At 39.1% G+C, this 19,028-nt stretch overlaps 1 protein-coding gene across 1 annotated transcript in view; it reads left to right on the plus strand.

The window, feature by feature from the left end:
- Positions 1 to 1,682: 1,682 nt before the first annotated feature.
- MYH8 (myosin, heavy chain 8, skeletal muscle, perinatal) overlaps positions 1,683 to 19,028 on the plus strand; it is a 32,053-nt gene continuing 14,707 nt past the window's right edge. Inside the window, exons 1-21 of the mRNA XM_011933253.1 lie at positions 1,683 to 1,703; positions 1,908 to 1,951; positions 3,387 to 3,626; positions 4,618 to 4,761; positions 4,847 to 5,003; positions 7,946 to 7,973; positions 8,074 to 8,182; positions 8,270 to 8,362; positions 8,500 to 8,563; positions 9,191 to 9,289; positions 9,379 to 9,482; positions 9,646 to 9,784; positions 10,958 to 11,076; positions 11,162 to 11,311; positions 12,728 to 12,898; positions 14,389 to 14,698; positions 14,813 to 14,880; positions 17,101 to 17,188; positions 17,273 to 17,390; positions 17,733 to 17,856; positions 17,953 to 18,089. Of these exons, the coding sequence (XP_011788643.1) occupies positions 3,417 to 3,626; positions 4,618 to 4,761; positions 4,847 to 5,003; positions 7,946 to 7,973; positions 8,074 to 8,182; positions 8,270 to 8,362; positions 8,500 to 8,563; positions 9,191 to 9,289; positions 9,379 to 9,482; positions 9,646 to 9,784; positions 10,958 to 11,076; positions 11,162 to 11,311; positions 12,728 to 12,898; positions 14,389 to 14,698; positions 14,813 to 14,880; positions 17,101 to 17,188; positions 17,273 to 17,390; positions 17,733 to 17,856; positions 17,953 to 18,089 (2,432 nt within the window). The 5' untranslated portion in view covers positions 1,683 to 1,703; positions 1,908 to 1,951; positions 3,387 to 3,416. The remainder of the gene's footprint in view (positions 1,704 to 1,907; positions 1,952 to 3,386; positions 3,627 to 4,617; positions 4,762 to 4,846; positions 5,004 to 7,945; positions 7,974 to 8,073; positions 8,183 to 8,269; positions 8,363 to 8,499; positions 8,564 to 9,190; positions 9,290 to 9,378; positions 9,483 to 9,645; positions 9,785 to 10,957; positions 11,077 to 11,161; positions 11,312 to 12,727; positions 12,899 to 14,388; positions 14,699 to 14,812; positions 14,881 to 17,100; positions 17,189 to 17,272; positions 17,391 to 17,732; positions 17,857 to 17,952; positions 18,090 to 19,028) is intronic.

Here is a 19,028-nt window from a genome sequence, read left to right on the forward strand (position 1 = left end):
AACAAAAATATAAAAGAGAATTTTTTATAACTTTGACTACCTAAAGATGTAAAACCTCTAGAAGACTGAGATCCCACAGTAAAGATTATTATTAAATCAGGAGAAACTTTTTACAACTTGTATAAAAAAAAGAAATTATTGCAATCTTAAACCTATGGAATTTTACACAGAAATTTAAAAATGAGTAATATCAAAATAATCCAGCAATAGAGGGAATGGTGAGAATATATATGAAACAAGATTGACCACGAACTGATAATTATCAGTGCTGGATGATGAGTATACTAGGTTTATTATGCTACCCTTTCTATTTTTGTGTATGTTTGAAATTTTTTCATATTATTATTTATGTACTAACATGGCAAATGATCCAAGAGTGTAGAATGAAAAAAGCAAGTTTGTAAATAAATAAACTATAATACTATCTATATTTTAAACATCGATATTATGTATTATAAATTTTCTATGGGCCAATTTCCTTAGACCAGTTTTACTAATTTATATTTTCCCAGAAAATACATACGTAAATGTCCAGAAAAGGTCTACAGTATTACAAACCAAACGAGTATCCATAGCTACCTTGGGAGAAAAGGGAGGTACCAGCATTGTGAATGTTCATCAAAGGGAAAATTTAGCCTAATCCCTAAGGCTTTAATTTTTATGTAATTACAGTGTAAGAGTTTATGCAACTGCATATATTTATCAAACTCATAGGCCTGGAATTGTTCTGCATCCTGTCTGTGGTAGTGGCTACATGGATCAATACACATATAAAAACTCACAGAATCATACAACAAAAGAAGTAAATTTTGTTATAAAGTTAAAAAATTTTTAAAAATACAAGCAAAAAACCTCATAAAACTGTCACTTTAAAAGGGTGAATTTGACTCTATGTAAATTATACCTCAATATACCTGACCTTAACAATAGGAGTTTAATTTTTTTTAAATCATAATTTATTTAAAGAATAGGGTATAAATTACATTAGTGGTATGATATGTTAATTGTTAAAGCAGATTACAAGGCATACATGTACTATATATGCATGTATAATATGATCCCACTTATATGCCTCTATCTTATTTCTGCATTAGAGATTACAGAGACTTTTTTTACTTACCTGTATTTTTTTCTGTGATAAACACATATTATTTTCTACTAATACTATTTTTCAAGGTTAGATGAGTGGGCACTGGCCCAATGGTGGAGACTCAATGTGGAATCTCTGCTGTCTAAGCCTGGACTTCAAGAGTGAGTGTCTGCAGTGGCCCAAGGGAATGCAGTGGGGCGTTCCTGTGGTAACAAATAAGGAAACGTGCTTCAGGCCCTGACAGCCGTGTGTCCCGGGTATCTGATCATTTGGCTACCACAGGCGTGCGTGAAAGAGTTTGCCAAATTGAATATAGCGCTTAAGAACTTACTCTGAGGCCTCATCAGGCACTGTCAAAGATTCCCTTCCCAGCACACTAGAAAGCATTCTCTACCGGCAGATTGGTCTCTGTCAAATTATTTATAGGAGATTGGTTTGCATACTCAAAATGATATGAATACTTCTAATTATATCCAAACATGACAAATGTCACTACAAACTATGTTGCCAAATGTCTTGCCCTAACAAAGAGGAGGTCGTTGCAGCATCAGCACATTAGTTCCTATATAAGCAGGACTGACCCTTGTGCCTTATCTCCACCAAGAACCCAGAGGTAAGTGATGAGGGCCTTGGAACTCCAAAAACCCCAGGTGGGGCAAAAGGGCTGACCTCGTAGCTTTTTGTGAGCATTAAACTGCTCTCTCCATCTTAACTTCTATCTTCATAGAACCAAGCTTTAGGGTAGGGAAACTTCAATTCTGTAACTATAGTACTGGAATTTCGGAGCATCACTAACAAGAAGCTTGTTGTTTTACAGTGTGGAACACTTCTGAAATTGCATTTTCATCTGGAACTCCAGAGGTAAGACTTGGCTTTATTAATTTATTGATGACAGAGGGGATATAGTCTAATGAAGCTGTGAACAATCCTTAATTATACACCATTTCCATGTTTTTGCAGTTATATCAGGAAAGAGTGTTTCTGAATGAGTGTTTATAAATGCTAGAAAATAACTTTTTCATAATGTCTTGTTCTCAGAGACTATCCTCATTTGAGTTCTAAGATTAAAAGACCATTTAGAACAGAATTAGCTTTGACAGGGAGTTCTCAGCTGTGCTTAGAACTGTCCAGTGGCAATAGACTAGTCCACGCCAGTCTTCTTCTATGGCAAAGCATTGAACACTTAAGACATTTTATAGACACTTTTGAAGACCCCAGAAAGATTCTTACCTAAAAATATAAACACAAACACCATTGTTAAAACCATTATATTTTAGCTACCTTTGATGATTCATTATTTGTTGTTAGAAAGACTTATTATTATTTACGGAAAAGGTCTCAAGTGTTACATCCATGGGGTGTAATACCATGACTAAATTCCATGACTAATTTAAGACGGATCCTGCCCTTCCCTAAGTAACTTACTAATTGAAAATAAAGGAAAAACTCAACCAATCTAACATGTCCACATAGCAGAGGCCTATCTATTAATCAGAAGACAATGGCTTACATGCATGTGATGTACTCTTAAATTTTTTTCTCTGTTTTCTGGGTGGAAAGTAAAGAACCCCATGGAATTTATGTGGGAAGAAGGGCCTTTATGCTGAAGCTCTCATTCCTCTGTGGTTAGATCTGTTAACTGACAGCTGAAATCTCTCATGTCAAAAAAGATTTTGGAATCAAGGCAATGCTAAGTCTGTTGGGAACAAGCCAAATGACAAAAAATTCGGAGTACTAGAATGTATTACGTTCTTCTAACAATCCACTGAGAGATACAACACCAAATATCAACATAAAGATGTTAAAAATAATTATTTGCTTTATGAGACAAAAAGGTCATCTTAAAAGGCAAAGGTTTTTTGATAGCTTTGAAAATATCAACCTTCATTCGAACAAGACAAACTTTCTTTTCTCACTGTGTGATTGTCCTGGCATATGGCATAGACAAACACTATGCAGAAAGAGGAGAGGGAATTAAATAATGACAGTTGCTACAAAACAATCCATCAATAGTTTTAGCTGCAGAGGTTTCATTCTAATTCAGTTGTAGGTACCCTATCCCTGAGGATCAAGATATGTGATCTGGAAAGGAAACTCATAGTCCTAAAAATGAAATCTCAAATTACAGTCTGACTCCAAACTTGTCCTTTCGACTGTGTTAGAACACTGGGGAGTGCCAGTTTGGAGGAACAGTTACAGCACAGGCTATGTTCAACATGTCTTTCATTTCAAAGCCTAACTCACATTTGTGACTTCTGCTTTTTATTTCTCTCTCTGCCGTTTCTTTCCTCCCTAGGCAGAATCCTTTGCTGAATAAATCGCAGCCATGAGTGCGAGCTCGGATGCTGAGATGGCTGTTTTTGGCGAAGCTGCTCCCTACCTTCGAAAATCGGAAAAGGAGCGGATTGAGGCCCAAAACAAGCCGTTTGATGCTAAAACATCTGTCTTTGTGGCGGAGCCCAAGGAATCCTATGTGAAGAGTGCTATACAGAGCAAAGAAGGAGGGAGAGTAACTGTAAAGACTGAAGGTGGAGCAGTAAGTGAAAACAGGGAGAAAATACTCCCCATTTTATTTCTTGGTTCAAAAGTTGAAGCCTAACTTCCTGGGAATCTCCAAGCCTGTTGCCAATGCAAACACCCGTCTAGTCAGTGTAGAGACATTAGATGCGGAAGGCAAAAGGAATTCACAGCAATAATTTCATGTCTTCCCTTCCCAACTTCGCACAGGACCTCACCCCACTATGTATGGCCTTCACTATCTCCCTTCTTCAATTCCCCACTTCCTAGTGTGAATCTCCAAACGTGAGAGAAATGAAAACAAGCTCCTTCTATCAGAAGTTAAATATTTACTTAGTTAAATAATGTATTAATATCCCCATTACTTCCAGAAAACGAAGTTTCTTAATGAATGAAAGAAAAACAATAAAAATTTAGCCTATTAAAATAAGAATAAAAGGATACAAAGTGATAAATCTGGGATAAGTGAATGTGGGAGGAAAAAATCTTTTAAAAAGATAGTGTCCTAGCTCATCATAGGAAGCTGATTTTCTTAACACTGAAGCTCTGAAATGAATATATTTCATGCCTTTTTAAAGAGGACATTAAATAAAATAATGAGAAGTATGTGCGATTATAGTTTTACACCAAAATATACAGGCAAACATAAACCCTACCTCCAACTATCAAAACAAATTGGTCTCAGCCAGGGGCAGTGGCGCACGCCTGTAATCCCAGCACTTTGGGAGGCTGAGGCGGGTGGATCACCTGAGATCAGGAGTTTGAGACCAGCCTGGCCAACATGGCGAAACCCTGTCTCTACTAAAAATACTAAAATTAGCTAGGCATGGTGGTGGGCGCTTGCAATCCCAGCTACTTGGGAGGCTGAGGCAGGAGAATCGCTTGAACCAGGAAGGCGGAGGTTGCAGTGAGCTGAGATTGCGCCACTGCACTCCAGCCTGGGCAACAAGAGCAAATCTCTATCTCAAACAAACAAACAAAAACGAACTGGTTTCTTGCTCACTCACCAGACTCTAACTGTCAGGGAAGACCAAGTCTTCCCTATGAACCCTCCAAAATATGACAAAATTGAGGACATGGCCATGATGACTCACCTACACGAGCCTGGAGTGCTGTACAACCTCAAAGAGCGCTACGCAGCCTGGATGATCTACGTGAGTGTCTGTAAATACCTTTTTATTTCATGTCTCTCTCTGAGTAAAAACAAGATCCAAATGATAAATGTTCTGATTTTCACAGACCTACTCAGGCCTCTTCTGTGTCACCGTCAACCCCTACAAGTGGCTGCCAGTGTACAAGCCAGAGGTGGTGGCTGCCTACAGAGGCAAAAAGCGCCAGGAGGCCCCGCCCCACATCTTCTCCATCTCTGACAATGCCTATCAGTTCATGTTGACTGGTGAGTGAGAGAGGCATCTATTTACAGAAATGTGTAAATAGAATCTTTGCGGAACAAACAGACCTCTTCCAAGCCTCATTATGTTATAATAATACATTCTAGCCACATGGGGCTTCACTGTTTTCAAAAAACTTTCACAGCCGTGACATCTTATGCTCTTCCCAGCAGCTACCTCCATTTTACAGATGAGCAAAGTGAAGCTCACTGAATTCACTGTCCTACCCAAGCTAACACAGACAGTTAAGTGGAAGGTTAGCTGAAACAATTACTAGACCACTGTAAACATACTTATTGTTTTCCATATTTTTTTACTTTCCAATTTGGATAGAAAAAACTGTTCAAATAGACTTTTTAAAAATACCCAGGTTCACAGCAATCAACGAAAAGAGTTATCAGCTACAGCTGGAAAACTTTGTGAATTCTTACATTTATTTTTGAATGACACAGCTAATATTGCCAGCCTTTAAGGGCAGAACATGAGTAAAGAAAGCTATGATTTTCCTCCCAAATATTTGAAGCGCTTTCCTATTAAAATGAAAGGAAAAAATCTTTTCTGAGAAAAATTTTTAAATTGTTATCAAAGCCTGTTATTCCTGCCTTATCAAAGTATAAACAACCAGCTTTGATATGCATTATAGGCCCAAATACAGCATTAAAACCTTTTATCTTCATACACCAAATGCACTGCCTTTGGAAATAGTTTCTATTCCTGAGTTTCCTGTTGTTCCATGGAATTTTGGAAACTAAGGTGTTTTTTCTTTCTTTTTGGTTTGTTTTTTTGCACTTGTTTTTAAATTGTCTTTTCAAGGGGGAGAAAAAAGAGGAAGGGATAAAATAGGAATCTCCCATTACAAATTGGCCAACAGATTCTACAAGGATTCTATGCCAGTAAACTGTTCTTTGGTTGTCAACAGAAGCTAACTACCTCCCAGAAATTATCCAAACGCTGGCTCATTTCAGGGGTTTTAATACTCAGCAGCTGCATTTACACAGCTATGCACACCACCCCTGCCCTCCCACCCAGCAAGCTCTCTGCTCCAAATGGTTTGGTTTGGGGCTGCTCCAAACTGAAGGTTACTTATGGCTCCCAAACATGATTTTAGTACAAAATGGTGCAGCGCTCTAGCATTTGAGCTGGTGAATGTTATTTTAGCATTGCCAAGAGACCCGAACATTGTTTTCCTATCTGTGCTCCCACTAGACGTGATATAATCTTCCACGGTTTTGCTTATACTAGAAAACAAATCTATCTGACTAGGATGCAAAATCTGCATCGACTTCCATGAAGAGAAGGCTAAAGTTTTCTGAAGTCTATGTCTACATCTACATCTACATAACATCCAGATTTGTATCTATTTTCCCTGAATAGATTTTTAGGTTTTAGAATTCTCTAAAATCTATAATCTAACACTATAGAATTAGAGATTTAACAAATCAGCAAACTGATATAAATACAACGTATCAGTCACATAATCAGTGACATTTGTTTTTATTATTTAGAAATGCATATAAGATTAAAAGGAAAATAAAAGCAGATGAACACAAATATTCACAATTCCAGACCCCTTCCTTATTTAGTATTGCCAGAAGTCAAATGAGTGACATCAAAAGCTGGGAAGAGGCCAGGAGGATATCTTTGACCTTAACTAGCTATGTACTTAATATTAGAAAAGTCACTTCCTCCTTTATTGGTCTCAGTTTTTTATCCCTCAAATGTAAGGGTTGGCCTAAGCAATTTCTAAGATCTTTTATGACTTCAAAATTCTGTAATTATAATTGAAGTATTTATAAATAAAATTATAAGATGTCTGGGATTTTCTTTAAAATAATTCAGTGAGATTGGGATGGCGTATAGATGATATAAAATTGGCCAAATGTTAATAACCATTGCCTCTGTATGATGGGCACATGGGGATTCATTATATTATTGTCTCCACTTCTGTATATGTTTGAATTTTCTGTAATAAATGTTTTAAAAATTAATCAAATATGTACCTTACACTCATTAGGATGTTTACTATCAAAAAATCAGAAAATAACAAGTTTTGACAAGAACTGGAGAAATTAGAACTCTTGTACACTGTTAGTGATCATGTAAAATGATTCAGCCACTGTGGAAACAGTATGGTAGTTCCTCAACAAATTAGAAATAGAATTACAGTATGATCTAGCAATTCCACTTCTGAGTATATACCCAAAAGAACTGGAAGCAGGGTCTGGAAGAGACATTTTACAACTGTGTTAATAGCAGCATTATTTACAATAGCAAAAACATGGAAGCAACCCAAGTATCCATCGGCAGATGAACGGATACGCAAAATGTGGTATACACACGCAAGAAGATATCCTGCCTCTAAAAGGAAGGCAATTCAAACATATGCTAAAATATGAACGAACCTTGAGGGCATCATGCTGAGTGAAAGAAGCCAGTCACAAAAAAGACAAATACTCTATGATTCCTCTTATATGAGGTACCTAGAGTAGTCAAATTCACAGAGGCAGAAAGTAGAACGGTGGGTGCCAGGGAATGGGAGGAGTAGGAGATGAGGAGTTAAGAGTTTAAGGGACACAGAGTTTCAGTTTGACAAGATGAAAAGAGTTATGGAGATGAAGTGTGGTGATGATTGTACAACTTTACGAATGTATTTACTGCCAGTGATCTCTACACTTAAAAATGGTTAATGGTAAATTTTATGTTATGTGTATCTTACCACAATTAAAAATTAACAAATACAAAAAGGAATAGATGATTCCTTGCTCTCATTTTCACAAATTTTACAGTGAGAAGCAAATGGCTATTTTGGAGGATAAACACAAAACCAAAACCAAAGTTGACATCTTCAAAAAGTTACAAAGAACAAGCTGTGTTTGATCTGAACTGATTCAATAATCTTCATATTAAATATGCATTTTTTAACTGATGATTTTGAATTCATTCACAGATCGAGAGAACCAGTCCATCCTGATCACGTATGTGATTTTTTTTCTTCTCTGATTTGCAAGGATTGTCTTAGATGTTGACAATGCAGGCCATAGTTCTCTGATTTCTTCTCTGATTTCCATTTGACAGCGGAGAATCTGGTGCCGGAAAGACTGTGAACACCAAGCGTGTCATCCAATACTTTGCAACAATTGCAGTTACTGGAGAGAAGAAGAAGGATGAATCTGGCAAAATGCAGGTAGGTCTGGTAGCCAGAGTCAAAGACTCTGTCAAGGCTCTCAGATATCTGGAGTTCCAGATGTGAGAACTGCTCCTTCCTTTGCAGGGGACTCTGGAAGATCAAATAATCAGCGCCAATCCCCTGCTGGAAGCCTTTGGCAATGCCAAAACTGTGAGGAATGACAACTCCTCTCGCTTTGTGAGTCTCTTGGTCACAGAGGGGTCTACTCCCTCCCTAACTTCCAGAGTAGCCACATCTGAATTATTATTGAATTACTATTTCAGTTGCATCTCTCTGTGTGTTTCAGTTTTCTAATATTAAATATTCTTTTCAAGGGTAAATTCATTAGAATCCACTTTGGAACTACAGGGAAGCTGGCATCTGCTGATATAGAAACATGTGAGTAACAGGACCATTGAAAATCAAAACAGAGAGACAACTGATTTCATTTGCAGGGATATTTTGCAACCTTTGCTGCGCATGAAGCCTGTTAAAAGGGTAGTCTGCTGCCAGTACTGCCTGTAAGCTAATGCTAGGCTTACCCATAATCCACTGAGTGCTCCCTTTATCTCAGTCTCAGACTTGATGGTTCTGTAACACATCCTAGAGAAATTCCTGCCTCAGAAGCAACTATGATTTTTTTCCAGGACAAAAGCTAGGGCTACCTATGGGTTTCCAATACATCTCTGTGGTTTGCTCCAGATCTGAGTTTTGGTAGATGTTTCCAAGGTAGCCCCTCACCACAGAGTGAATCCTAGGTGATCCAAAGAAGGAGGGGACATTAGGGATCAACTAAAATACAGAGCTCATGGATTCTTCATGTGAAAAATATATTTGTCCTAGAGCAGGTATGCTTCAGTTGCTGCTCTTAGACAGTGAGAATCACAATCCATCTGCAATTGGTCAAGTTGAAATCTCACTGGAGCCAAATGTAATGCCCCAAATTTGACCAAAGACGTGAGTTTCATTTACCATCTCAGAAGCACTGATACTTTTTTCTAACTCGATATCTATTTCCCTCTCCAGATCTTTTAGAAAAGTCCAGAGTTACTTTCCAGCTAAAGGCAGAAAGAAGCTACCATATTTTTTATCAGATCACTTCCAATAAGAAGCCAGATCTAATTGGTAAGAAAGAACTTAAAGTCATAGATGGAAGTTCATATTTTATTAACAATGTCTAATGTAAAATGTATGCCCTGAATTCTGTAACCCAGAAATGCTCCTGATCACCACCAACCCATATGACTATGCCTTCGTCAGTCAGGGGGAGATCACAGTTCCCAGTATTGATGACCAAGAAGAGTTGATGGCCACTGATGTAAGTCAAACACACTAATTTTAAAAATCCATTACGTATGGGAATGATAATAGCAACTTACTGTAGGTAAGTAACTTACTGTGGTTACCTTAGGATATGTATAAATTCTCTTATAAGTTAGTCTCTTCAGCCCTAACCTCTGTCCTATCATTTTTCCTGGTAGAGTGCCATTGACATCCTGGGCTTCACTCCTGAAGAGAAAGTGTCCATCTATAAACTCACAGGGGCTGTGATGCATTATGGGAACATGAAATTCAAGCAAAAGCAGCGTGAGGAGCAAGCTGAGCCAGATGGCACAGAAGGTACCAAATGAAACCTTTTCTGGGTTTAATGAGAGAATGTAGCAAAAAAAAAAAAAAATCCTATTTTTCACTCACATCTCCTTTGTGGCTGGACTTGTGACTTGTGAAGGGCATATACACATTTACACACACTGCATGCTTTCCTCACCCCCTCCCTTCCTTACATCTCCATGTCTCCATCATTTCCATCCAGCCCAAATAAGTCACAACAAACCCCAAAAGCCACTTATAAGCACAAACTATGAGATAGAATGAGGTATAACAGTGCTCCTCGTTGGCCTTGGCAATGAAGGTGGGTATATGAGATAACTGTAGGCTGCTCTGTTTCAGCACTGAATAGGAAGACCCTAGGAATGGACAACAGAGAATCTGCCCAAATTCAGGGCTGGGGAGAAAGATACCCCCAGAGTCATCCGTATGAATGTGTGTATTGTCTGTATATAAATCTATAGACAACATAGGCAGCAAGTAAGATTTAAAAAAAGGAATTGAGAAAAAAGATTATATATTCTATGTATGGAAAGAACACACAATATACAGGACCTACCACAGAAAGATAGTTATCGCTCCTTAAAGCCTTTCCTGACCACCTCAAACTGACATTCTTTCTTCTTCCTCTAAACATTTCATTGGTTACTGGTGTACCTGACATGTCACATTTATTTACATTATAGTCACTGACAGAATTTTAGATAGGGACTCTGTAGGGATCACCCAGTAAAATTTAATCTCCACATTTTTAGATAAGGAAATTAATCCAGCAAGGTTTAATAGGGAGGTGAAAAACTAAGATGAGAATCAAAATATTCTGACGTTTACCCTCTCTAACAGTGAATATTTATATTATCCTTCCAATTACACCTAATGTGTCTTAAAAACAGGGACTATGGCTTTTACTTATAAAAAATTGCAAGACTGCAGTAAACATTACATATGTTTATGGTTGATGAAAAATTTCTTTAAAACTACTTGCAATAAATTACTAAAGGTCAGTATAAGCAATCAACCATTTACTGGCAACCACATGCTCTAAGGTTAGAGAATCTCATTTGGCCTTTTATAGAGTTATTTGAGCTTTTTATTTAAATAATAGGTTGAATTGGAGAAAAAATGGAAAGAGTAGGTAAAAGAGGATATCCTTCATGAAACATGTCCTGAACTATGTCTCTGCAGTTGCTGACAAGGCAGCCTATCTTCAGAGTCTGAACTCTGCAGACCTACTCAAAGCCCTCTGCTACCCCAGGGTCAAGGTTGGCAATGAGTATGTCACCAAAGGTCAAACTGTGCAGCAGGTAAGTACATGACCTCAATGAATCACACACATCTCAGGCCTTCATGGCATGTCTTTAACAACACCAACAAACATTATCTATGAAGGTGTACAATGCGGTGGGTGCTCTGGCCAAAGCCGTCTACGAGAAGATGTTCCTATGGATGGTCACTCGCATCAACCAGCAGCTGGACACCAAGCAGCCCAGGCAGTACTTCATCGGGGTCTTGGACATTGCTGGCTTTGAAATCTTCGATGTGAGTTATCTTCATATTAATAAGAATTAAGAAGGAGGCAATTGTGGGCTTTGATGTATTAAGTATTATCATTATTCATTCACATTTATAGTGTCCATATTACTTGCCTCCAACACTGCACCTAGAACAAGGGTTATCTGCAAAATAGGAGGTAACATAATGTACTAGTAATAATAGCTAACACTCACTGGGCCAGCAGTGCACACTAGGGACTTCAAAATGTTACCTTATTTAATCTTCAAAACAACCCAAGGAGTAGCTAATATTCTCCCAACTTATATAAAAGAAACTGAGATGCAGGGAAATCAAAACACTAGCTAAAGATCCCACAGGTGCATAAGACAAATCCAGGACAGCAACCCAGATCTACAGCAGTTGGTCCATACACAAGCCTTCTTTATAGAGGAGAAAAGGCCCAAAGGTAGAAGCCTAGAGACAGATGAGAGTCTGTCTCTCCTTTTCCAGATTCATCTTACACAAACTATTTTACCTCCAGGGCATCAGTTCACCATCTATAAAATAAGGGAGTAAATTATTACAAAGACTCTTTTGGATCTTCAACTGCTATACTATATCAGGTCCCTGGTTTTACACACCTGACAAGGGGGATTTGCTAAATGTCTGCTATAAATAGAAGAGAAATTACCCTAACGATTTCACTTTATACATCAAGACCTTTATACGAAAGGTCTTAAGATCAGCTTTCCTTAATAATGTAACAGCCAAAGGTGAAAATGTGAACTTTATTTGGAATTGGAGAGTGGGAGTGGTAAAAGAAGTGAGGCTTGCCAATAAACTCCTTTCCCCTTTACCTTTGAATCTAAACCGTAACACAGGACCATGGTTGAACTTTTAATGTATACCCTTGTCCATGGAATCTTAGAGGAGAAAAGGTAAATTCTACCAGAACTTGTGTTCTAACATTGATATCTGGGACCCTAAACAATGCCTGGAATTCATGAGAAAGGCTCATGTGAATAAAGATCTTTTCTTTCAGAGTCTCACTCTGCCACCCAGTCTGGAGTGCAGTGGCACGATCTCGGCTCACTGCAACTTCCGCCTCCCAGGTTCAAGCAATTCTCCTGCTTCAGCCTCCCAAGTAGCTGGGATTACAGACGCCCGCCACCATGCCCAGCTAATTTTTTTGTATTTTTAGTAGAGACAGGGTTTCACCATGTTGGCCAGGATGGTCTTGATCTCTTGACCTCATGCTCCACCCAGCCAGCCTCCCAAAGTGCTGGAATTACAGTTGTGAGACACTGCGCCCGGCCAATGATCATTTTTTGAAGGAATAACAGTTCGAATTGCATCTCATTACTACATTCCACATTTTTTCAAGAAAAGAATTTTTTCAGTAATGAATTTTACTACTATAAAAACTCATTTGATGTTGGAAATCTCTACTATTTTGTATAGTTCAACAGCCTGGAGCAGCTGTGCATCAACTTCACCAACGAGAAACTGCAACAGTTTTTCAACCACCACATGTTCGTGCTGGAGCAGGAGGAGTACAAGAAGGAAGGCATCGAGTGGACGTTCATTGACTTCGGGATGGACCTGGCTGCCTGCATCGAGCTCATTGAGAAGGTCAGTTTGGTTTCCAAAGAAGGGCAGACTGCGAGGATCACTTTCCCAGAAATCTTAAGCAATTCCAGAAAGTATTACTGTAATCTCAAATGGTTTGTGATCTGAACAAATTGGAAAATTACTACTTAGAAATGACTTCCTCTTTTTAACTTTTACATAAGAAAGATCTGACAGTGTTTACTTTGTTTTGTTCTAACCATTCTTATTCTGATACTGGATCAAATCCAACTTTAATGCAGCACTGAAAACTCTATTTCAGATGTTCTGCTTCACTGCAACTACTATCCTCATTAGTTCTTGATCTATCTCCATTATGATCTATGATGTCCACAATAAAAATATTTTTCCTTTTTTTTTTTTTTTTTGAGACAGAGTCTCGCTCTGTCGCCCAGGCTGGAGTGCAGTGGCGTGATCTTGGCTCACTGCAAGCTCCGCCTCCCGGGTTTACGTCATTCTCCTGCCTCAGCCTCCTGAGTAGCTGGGACTACAGGCACCCGCCACCTCGCCCGGCTAGTTTTTTTTGTATTTTTTAGTAGAGACGGGGTTTCACCGTGTTAGCCAGGATGGTCTCGATCTCCTGACCTCGTGATCCACCCGTCTCGACCTCCCAAAGTGCTGGGATTACAGGCTTGAGCCACCGTGCCCGGCTGTATTTTTCTATATAAAAATTAATGCACACGATACAGTTAGTACTTTCATGAAAGCTAATCTGTTCAAAGTCAAGAAGTCAAACTGCATATGCTACTTCATAATCGATTTTATTTAGTTAGTTAGTTAGTTATTTAGACAGGGTCTCACTCTGTTGCCCAGGCTAAAGTGCAGTGGTACGATCACAGCTCACTGCAGCCTCAACCTTGAGGCTCAAGCAATCCTCTCACCTCCGTCTCCCAAGTAGCTGGGACCACCGGCATGTGCTTGGCTAATTTTTGAATTTTTTGTAGAGACAGTGTCTTGCCATGTTGCCCTAGCTGGTCTCAAACTCCTGAGTTCAAGTGATCCTCCTGTCTTGTCCTCCCAAAGTATTAGGATTACAGGCGTAAGCCACTGTACTCAGCTTATAATCTATTTTAAAGAAATTAAATACCCAAAATATCTTAAAGAAAGTTTGGTTGTTTATACTGTTTAATTACTGCATAGAGTCAACATCGTACGTCAGCAAGTTATTTTCATAGCAAAAAAAAACTCTGACAATAGATTTATTCACTGAATAGGAAAAAAGAGTGATAATACACAACATTTCAGCATGCTGTGTTGAGGGAGTTTGCATCCAGCCATTCTTTTAATTGAAAGTAATGCTACAGATTGAATGTGAGAAGAATAGTGCAAAAGTCACTGTAGTGATAACAAGGGACTTCTTTGAGCTATGACCCTGGTTTACTTCAGACATATATTTAATCGGGTGTGCTCATAATTCAGTCAAATGACAGCCACCATGTCTCTATCTTTTGAGAGAAGTTAGGTTGACACCAATGTTACTTTTCTGAATTCAGCCACTGGGCATCTTCTCCATCCTGGAAGAAGAGTGTATGTTCCCTAAGGCAACAGACACCTCCTTCAAGAACAAGCTGTATGACCAGCACCTGGGCAAGTCTGCCAACTTCCAGAAGCCCAAGGTGGTCAAAGGCAAGGCCGAGGCCCACTTCTCTCTGATTCACTATGCTGGCACTGTGGACTACAACATTACTGGCTGGCTGGACAAGAACAAGGACCCCCTGAATGACACTGTGGTTGGGTTGTACCAGAAGTCTGCAATGAAGACTCTAGCCAGTCTCTTTTCCACGTATGCGAGTGCTGAAGCAGGTACTTTCTGTGTCCTTAATCTAAATTGAACCCATTCTCATAGAATGTTATAACACATGTTCATATAAGCCTCTGGTATTCTATTCTTATTGATGGGTTTTCTTTTTACCTCAGATAGCGGCGCAAAGAAAGGTGCTAAGAAAAAGGGCTCTTCTTTCCAGACTGTGTCTGCCCTTTTCAGGGTAAAGTACAAATTTAATTTGAAATATCTACTCAGTTTCTAGGAATTATCATAATTAAGGATTTAGAATACGTTATGAGGGAATAAAATGTTAACAGGAACCACTTCAAATATCCGCTGTCATCCTGTAGGAGTACCTACAGGAAATAGTACTCCTGTAGGAACGGATGCTTTACCCATTATTCCTTATTATGATTATCTAATGTATTCAGGATGGCCAAAATGTCCTTAGAAACTTTCTTATTATATAATGAAGCTGATTTCTAAAGAAGTATAGTTAAACTTCAGAGCTGTCCCTGTGGAGGGCCATATTCTTATTCCACTAATGTTGCCCTTTGAAAATGTTCCTGAGTTCCTCTTTGAGAATGAGCTTCAGAAACACTCTTTATGACATCTTTCACCAAAACATATCTTTGTCCTCTGAGGTGAATTTAATTTTTCCTTACAGCTGAAAATCATCTAAAGCCAAGCCCAGTGATTTAAATGGATCATTAAGATATGAAATATCTCTTGAGATTAAAGAATAATAGTTTCACTACAAAATAATGTGATTTCCCTATGTAGCTTAAAAAATGGTTCTTATATATGGACTAATAATGGCTTTTTAATCAAAATGTCTATGGCTAAGTCTCATTCCTTATAAAACTAAAATACAGACATGACATACGACCTATGATATAAACAAGAAAACTACTCTTGTTCTTTTTCTTTCTCACAACCAATTTGCATTATCTTACCAAATAAGACTTCTGTTTTATCAACTTGTTTTCATACATGTTTTCAAAATTAGGAACTCACATTACTTATTTTCTTCATTTCCTAATGGTTAACTGAGATATGAAAAAAAAAAAAAATCTGCCTTCTTGGCCAGGCGCAGTGGCTCACGCCTGTAATCCCAGCACTTTGGGAGACTAAGGCAGGCAGATCACAAGGTCAGGAAATCGAGACCAGCCTGGCCAATATGGTGAAATCCCATCTTTACTAAAACTATACAAATTAGCTGGGCATAGTGGTGCGCGCCTGTAGTCCCAGCTACTCGGGAGGCTGAGGCAGAAGAATCACTTGAACCCGGAAGGCAGAGGTTGCAGTGGACCGAGATTGCACCACTGTACTCCAGCCTGGGCAACTGAGTGAGATTCTGTCAAAAAAAAAAAAAAAAAATCTGCCTTCTTAAGCGTTTACCTAAGAATATTGAGAAACATTCATATGAGTTTTCTATGGCTGATTAAAACATCATCCTCTGGCATAACTGAGTATTTCTGGAATAACTCCCCCCATATGCTTCAGATAGTAAATAGTCTCAGGTACCCAACAGCCACCCACCCAAGGTTATATAGTTTCACTATTTTATTTTATTTTATTTTCGAGATGAAGTCTTGCTTTGTCACCTAGGCTGTAGTGCAGTGGCGCGATCTTGGCTCACTGCAACCTCCGCCTCCTGGGTTCAAGCAATTCTCCTGCCTCAGCCTTCTGAGTAGTTGGGATTACAGGTGCCCGCCACCACACCCGGCTAATTTTTGTATTTTTAGTAGAGACGGGGTTTCACCATGTTAGCCAGGCTGGTCTCGAACTCCTGACCTCACGATCCACCCACCTCGGCCTCCCAAAGTGCTGGGATTACAGGCGTGAGCCGCCATGCCCAGCCAGTTTCACAGTTTTAGACTCTGCAAAAACCAAAACAAAACCAGAGGTTAAGAGGTCCCAGGGAATAATACACTCAAGGAAGGAAAGGCAAAAGTTAGGACAATTGCTAACTTAGGTTACCACCGTAAACTGCTACTGCGAAAATTATTAGCACTGAGAGAGATGAAAGACACCCCACAAACAATCTCAACTATTCTCAGATAATGTCCAGAGAAACAAAAGGGATTTTATAGAGTCAGGCAGCTCATTAGTAGCATAGCAAGGCCATCACTTTTTATCTTGTGATTCTCCGTTGAGAACCTTTCCTTGTGAATCACAAGGTTACTGAATTGCAATTTGTTTATGAGACAGATCCCTGGTGTTACAAAGGAATACCTTGGAGATGTGCATTCCTTCCAAGCACTTTGGCCTTTTTGTTATTTGGCAGGCTAGAACTCTTGAGACCCTCAAAATACAGAGCAATGAAGCCTCACAGATGCATGCCTAGTAAAGGACTGTCTAGGTTCATTCCACATAACTACAAAAAACAACCTGAAGTAGAACTTTTTCATCAAGTCCTTTCTGTCTGGTTTTCTAGGAAAATTTAAATAAACTGATGACGAATCTGAGGAGCACACACCCTCACTTTGTACGGTGTATCATTCCCAATGAAACCAAAACTCCTGGTAAGACACAGAGAGTGAAATAACCAAACAGGCACAGGTTTGAAAATCAAATGCCCAGTAATAAGTACTGTTCTATATTTTTAGGGGCAATGGAACATGAACTTGTGTTGCACCAGCTGAGGTGTAATGGCGTGCTGGAAGGCATCCGCATCTGTAGGAAAGGATTCCCAAGCAGAATCTTATACGGTGATTTTAAACAAAGGTCAGTCTTCTTTGTTGTATTTCATTAATACTGTGAATATTTTACCATCTTAATTGTGTCCTCTGTTCATTTTGTTTCATATATCCTCAGTATATATTAAAAAATTAAGAAGTCGAATAATATAGTCTTGTGGTAGTAGGATAATACAACAGGTTAGAAGGATAACAGGAAGCAGGCATGCAACAGGAAATCATATTGTTTTACTATCTGTCCTCAAAGGACAGTTGGATTTTCTACTTTTATTTCTACTCTCAGATTTTTGTTGATATTTCTTTTTGGTGTCATTTTTGTTGGCATGTGGTCACATTTTCCTAACCATTCCTTCTTTGTTTAACTGAGCAGATACAAGGTTTTAAATGCAAGTGCTATTCCAGAGGGACAGTTCATTGACAGCAAGAAGGCTTCTGAGAAACTTCTTGCTTCTATTGACATTGATCACACTCAATATAGATTTGGACATACCAAGGTATATTGTTATTTATTTACACCTGACCCAAGTACCTTCTGCCATTTCTGCGTCTCCTGCAGTATGGAGATGATTTGTGACTGTCTCTTCCTCCAGGTTTTCTTCAAAGCTGGCCTCCTGGGTCTTCTGGAAGAAATGAGAGATGAAAAATTGGCCCAGATTATAACAAGAACACAAGCTATCTGTAGGGGATTCCTAATGAGGGTAGAATATCAGAAGATGTTGCAAAGGAGGTAACAGCCATACAGAATATCAGAGTTATAAGGTCCCCTAAGGACTATCAATCAGTCTTCTTCATTCATTAATTATTTCGTTTTGTGGCTAATAGTTCCTCTCACCCAATTCAGAACTCACTCCTACAACACAGCAGCCTTTGCTTCAGCTCTCACAATTGGATTCCCGTCAAAACGTCTCTCCTGCCTCCAGCCATCTCACATACAGCCACAAGAATAGTTTGCAGTAAACAGTATTTTCATCAAGCCAGTTGCTTGCTTGCCTGCCAAGGCCCTCTCTATTCCCCACCTCATCTATCATTTCCAACCACATAGCCTTTTCCAGCCAGGCTAAACAATTTGCTTATCTACTATTCTCTCATTTGCTTATCTCCTTATCTCATCTCTCCCCTCATCCTAATTTATCTGTTTACCAATTTAAAACTTTAATTTCCCTTTTCTGTAACTAACCTCACCCAGTTTGTCTACCCAACACTACTGCATTCCCTCTACTTACGCACACACTGTGCATTCATTTTTCTCATCTGTACTAATTCAGGCCCGCACTGGAAGTGTTCCTGAGTCTTTCCCATGTGTGAACGTTATGGTCTGTGTCAAGGTATCTGCTTTCACAGAGTTACAAGTCTTAAAAATTGGACCTATAGGCCGGGCGCGGTGGCTCACACCTGTAGTCCCAGCATTTTGGGAGGCCAAGGTGGGTGGATCACGCGGTCAGGAGATCGAGACCATCCTGGCTAACACGGTGAAACCCCGTCTCTACTAAATATACAAAAAATTAGCTGGGCAAGGTGGCAGGCGCCTGTAGTCCCAGCTACTCGGGAGGCTGAGGCAGAAGAATCACTTGAACCCGGAAGGCAGAGGTTGCAGTGGACCGAGATTGCACCACTGTACTCCAGCCTGGGCAACTGAGTGAGATTCTGTCAAAAAAAAAAAAAAAAA

The sequence above is a fragment of the Colobus angolensis genome, unplaced genomic scaffold, assembly GCF_000951035.1.
Source record: "Colobus angolensis palliatus isolate OR3802 unplaced genomic scaffold, Cang.pa_1.0 Scaffold125, whole genome shotgun sequence".
Classification (NCBI taxonomy): domain Eukaryota; kingdom Metazoa; phylum Chordata; class Mammalia; order Primates; family Cercopithecidae; genus Colobus; species Colobus angolensis.